The sequence below is a fragment of the Lygodium microphyllum genome, chromosome 2, assembly GCF_053477565.2.
Source record: "Lygodium microphyllum isolate KBCC chromosome 2, Lygodium_microphyllum_v1.1.10, whole genome shotgun sequence".
NCBI lineage: Eukaryota > Viridiplantae > Streptophyta > Polypodiopsida > Schizaeales > Lygodiaceae > Lygodium > Lygodium microphyllum.
Window position 1 is genome coordinate 136,070,816 of NC_141136.1, and position 3,986 is coordinate 136,074,801.

The 3,986-nt window shown below is 42.0% G+C and overlaps 1 protein-coding gene across 2 annotated transcripts; it reads right to left on the bottom strand.

The window, feature by feature from the left end:
* Positions 1-200: 200 nt before the first annotated feature.
* LOC148040362 (putative F-box protein At2g36090) lies at positions 201-2,754 on the bottom strand. Of its 2 annotated transcripts, none has more exons than XM_087698797.1 (2): positions 2,370-2,754; positions 201-2,111 (listed from the first exon to the last, which is right to left on the bottom strand). In XM_087698797.1, the coding sequence occupies exon 2, from the start codon at positions 1,658-1,660 to the stop codon at positions 524-526; it is 1,137 nt and encodes a 378-aa protein (XP_087554923.1). In that variant the 5' UTR covers positions 1,661-2,111; positions 2,370-2,754; the 3' UTR covers positions 201-523. The 2 variants fall into 2 exon arrangements, with proteins under 2 accessions (XP_087554923.1, XP_087554932.1); XM_087698806.1 differs by having other exon boundaries at positions 2,208-2,754.
* Between the last annotated feature and the right edge of the window lie 1,232 nt (positions 2,755-3,986).

Genomic DNA, 3,986 nt, shown 5'->3' on the forward strand with positions numbered 1-3,986 from the left:
GTTACAACAGCAGTTTTATGACATGAGTTTTGCCAACGGACAACTACAAAATCATCCAAATTCCACAGCATTTTGATACCCATGACAGGTGTTCTTAACAAACATACCATTAGCATGTTGACCTGTCTATTGTGGAATCTTACATCTCAGAACTGATACAAAATATATTTTAGCTGCATAATGCAACCTAAAATCACATATACCCATCATACAAAATAGCTTTCAAAGAAAATTGGAATCAGAGTGAAAAGGTGAGGTGTTAATAAGACCACACTAAATCAACTCAGTTCCCCCTGCTCAATATTTCAAATATCTAGGAAAGAAAATTTCACCAGTACAAATATTCAGGTATTAGAAGACTGAACTTAACAAGGTCTTCATAAAGACAAGCCAGTGCATTACACAAGATGTGCAGCTTCACACGAGCTAGCACAGGCCCAATGCTGAAAAGCTTACAAAACCGAGGTACAAGAACCTCTTCTGTACACTCATTTACAGGCACAGGTGGTTGATGACAGCCTCCTTACAATATGAAGTAACAAAGTGACATGAAGGAAAGGATCCCACACACAATACAGGCCGTATCTACACGGCCCTCACATCTCAGCTTCTCTTCCTTTATCTCAGACTGAGCCCTAAGATATTGGTGGTATGACTTCAGGACTTCATGGTGCCTCATACTCCTTCGACAGCTTAAAGCTTCCTTCAAAACAAGAAGACTGTGCCGTCCATTCAAGTGTGCTCCCCCCATGTCTTCTAGCTGCATGCTAAGCTCTGTAATCAATAAAGAGCTTTGGAAGCCATTTCCTGCACCGGAACTGAGTAATCTACCTTTCAGAACAACATTGCATTGAACAACTTTGCGAGACAGTAGCCTGTGTGCAGGAAGAATAGATGCAAATCGAACGAAATAGTCCTTGTCACTAGGCCAATGCCTCTGTCCACCAAGAGGTCTCCAGCTCGATAAGTTAGCCATTTGCCTTGTTTTCTTATTCATGACTATCCAGCTGACCCTGATATCGTCCCACAATGCTTTCCAAAAACAGCCATCTTTTCTCTCCTTCTCAATGGAAGTCACTACAGGCAGACCCTCACTGATTACAATAGCTGTTGGAGATGTCTGATCTTCTTCTTCCTCATCACAGCTGAGCATATCAATCCTAAAAGGGCAAGTCGAAAACCAGCCATGAAAATCATCTGCACCAGGAATTCCATGAAGAACCCTTGAAACAACTGGCTTACCCTTAAAGATCACATCCACAATCGACACATAATCATCGGTTGATGTTCCAGCTAGCTCCTCAACCATGTCTTCCTCATCATCAAACCAGTCTTCTGCATATTTCAAGGTTGTATCTGACTCATGAAAGACAAATGGCTGCTTATTGGCTATTAATGGAAAGCATTTGCTGTAAAACTTCTGGTACCCCCCTAGAGAGGCAACTAAACCTTTCACTTCCGGATCTTTGGTAGATGGCCACTGCTTATTGCATACCCTTTCCCAGATTTTCTCATCACATGTGAGAGCACGCAAGTCAGAATTACTGCAGCCAGCCATGGCAAGGGTAACACCATCCACTCGGCTGAGAACCTCATAGAGCGCATCATTCATGGGAGGCAAGCCATGCCACTCATCTTCAAGGCACTGTTCGCCCATCATCGTGACCAAAGCTGTGGGCACAACAGCCTGCTTATACCTTGTGATGGAGGCAAGAGAGGAAACTACACGCGAATGGCCACGGAACTGTGCCAGGAACAGGCACAAACGAGTGAATCTGCTGCTCTTCAATTTGTGCAATACTGCTGTCTTCAACTACACAGGAACTCACAAAGCATGGTTCTATGGTCTCAAGAAATGCAATAACCAGAACTCTGCAGTCGCAATGAACATGAAAAACAGGGCCTGCAACTACACTGGAACTCAGGAGACTTTGGTTGCTGCAGTTCTGTGGTCCCAGGAGATGCGATTCCTGGCGTTCTGCAGTGGCGATACAAATGAAAGAGAGCCAGAAACACTGCAAACCGAGGAAATGCGATTACCACTCTTCTGCAGTCTCAGGAAATGCAATCACAACCGTTCCGGACTCGCCCTAAACAAGTAAAAAGAGACCCTGCAATTCACAAAATAGCAAAAACTCAGAAAGAGCCAGGGTTCCACCACAGGGAGCCATCAAAATGCGGCCAAAACCGGGGAAATAAAAAGGCACCTGCACGAAATTCTGATATGGCCAAGGCCATTTTCATAGAGAATACAAAACAAGAGGATGGCGTTAAGAAAGACAAAAACCGTCCTGGCACCAAAAAGGACTAAGCCTTACATGACAATGAGACAGGGTAATTTGATGGAGGGAAAAGACTAGTGATCTGACCTGAGAGGCTAGGGTGTGCTTCCTGTGTGAGGGACTCGGGCATTAAGGATGGTGAGACAAGGAAGGACGAGCATCAAGGGGCCTTTATTTGATTCTAGCGATAAGCTCCTGCAGGGAAGCCGTTGCAAGTTGCCATATTATGCCTGTGACGAGAGGGAAAGCGACGGAAAGACTTTAATCAATCTCTCTCTCTCTCTCTCTCTCTCTTCTAGAAACCGAGCGGGGTCGGTGGATTGACAAGACGCAACAATGGTAGACGCAGACACGGAAAGTTGAAACAGAGAGACTCTGAGAGAGAGAGAGAGAGAGAGAGAGAGAGAGAAGGGGAGAGAGGCGCAGATCAGAGAGAGCGTATCAGTCGCAGCGACATGTCTCCTTCCCCACCAGAAGATTCCTCTCGCCGGCGTTACGTCTGTTTTTTCCTCTTTCAAATATTTGTCTATCATTTATTTTTCTATTAAATAGAAATAATAAAAACAATTGTTTTTTCATTTTTATACATTATTATCAGTTATTTACTCATTGAGTAAAAAATTCTAGCAATTATTGATTATTTTTTCATTATTATTAGCTGTTTACTCATAGAATGGTTAAATTCTATTTATTATTATTAACTTTAAAAGTAGAGTAGTATTGTTTTTTTTGTTTATTCACTCAAACGGAGATTATTAAAGAGGGCTTTGAAATTATTCAAAGTTGTCGTATGAAAAGAACCTTAATTTTGAAATCTAATTTGTAAAAATCTTGACTTTTCAATGATGCAATCATTACAACGAAAGAAGCTTAATTAAAATTACGCAACCTTTACGATTTCATTCAATTGTGAAAGGACATAAACAAAGTCGTATTTGAATAAAACATAAGGAAATAAAGAATGAAGAAGTCTTATTATTTTAAGGAACTTTTTTACTATATATTTTTATTTATTTACTCGTGGACGCTTAAATGATGGTTATTTATGGAAAGAACCTTGAAAATCTGCACTGTTTTATTATCTAGCCATTTATTAAAAGAAGTGTAAATTAAGCATCACATGCAGGTTTATTGAATTTTTTTAAAAAACTAAGAGAGGCTGAAGGAGACTATTATCCAAATATCTTGCTATTACTAGATTTATTAATTATTAATGCATAACAATACCTACAACGCATTGCTGGCACAATTGGGGCGATCTTGTGGCAGGCCGCCTGCAGATTTGTTGGCCTCACAAGCACCTTGATTTTTTCCAAATTGACCTTACAAGCACCTTGATTTTTTCCCCTTCCCCTCTGTGACGACGACCTCTCGGTGCCGTCTTTGGGTAGGCAACACCCACCCTATGGAGCCAGCCTCATGAGGGATCACCCTCTATTCGGTAGCCCCACAGCAATGCGGAAGCGTTTTTGGAGGTAACACGGAACGCGACACGGAACGCGTCACGGAAAACCGCAGGTAACACGTAACGGGCAAGGTAACACGACACGGAAATGAGGTAACTCGATTTGTATATTATGAAGTGCAACTGAGGCACGAGAATAATTACAAGAAGCCAAAAAGGCTAGAGGGACGAGAAATCACAGATAGAGGGTGGACGCTATCAACGTGCATACCACGACGCCATCATGTGGGTGAGGGAGA

Coding starts and splice junctions, on each gene's coding strand:
- LOC148040362 (XM_087698797.1), bottom strand. CDS start 1,660: ATGATGGGCGAACAGTGCCTTGAAGATGAGTGGCATGGCTTGCCTCCC.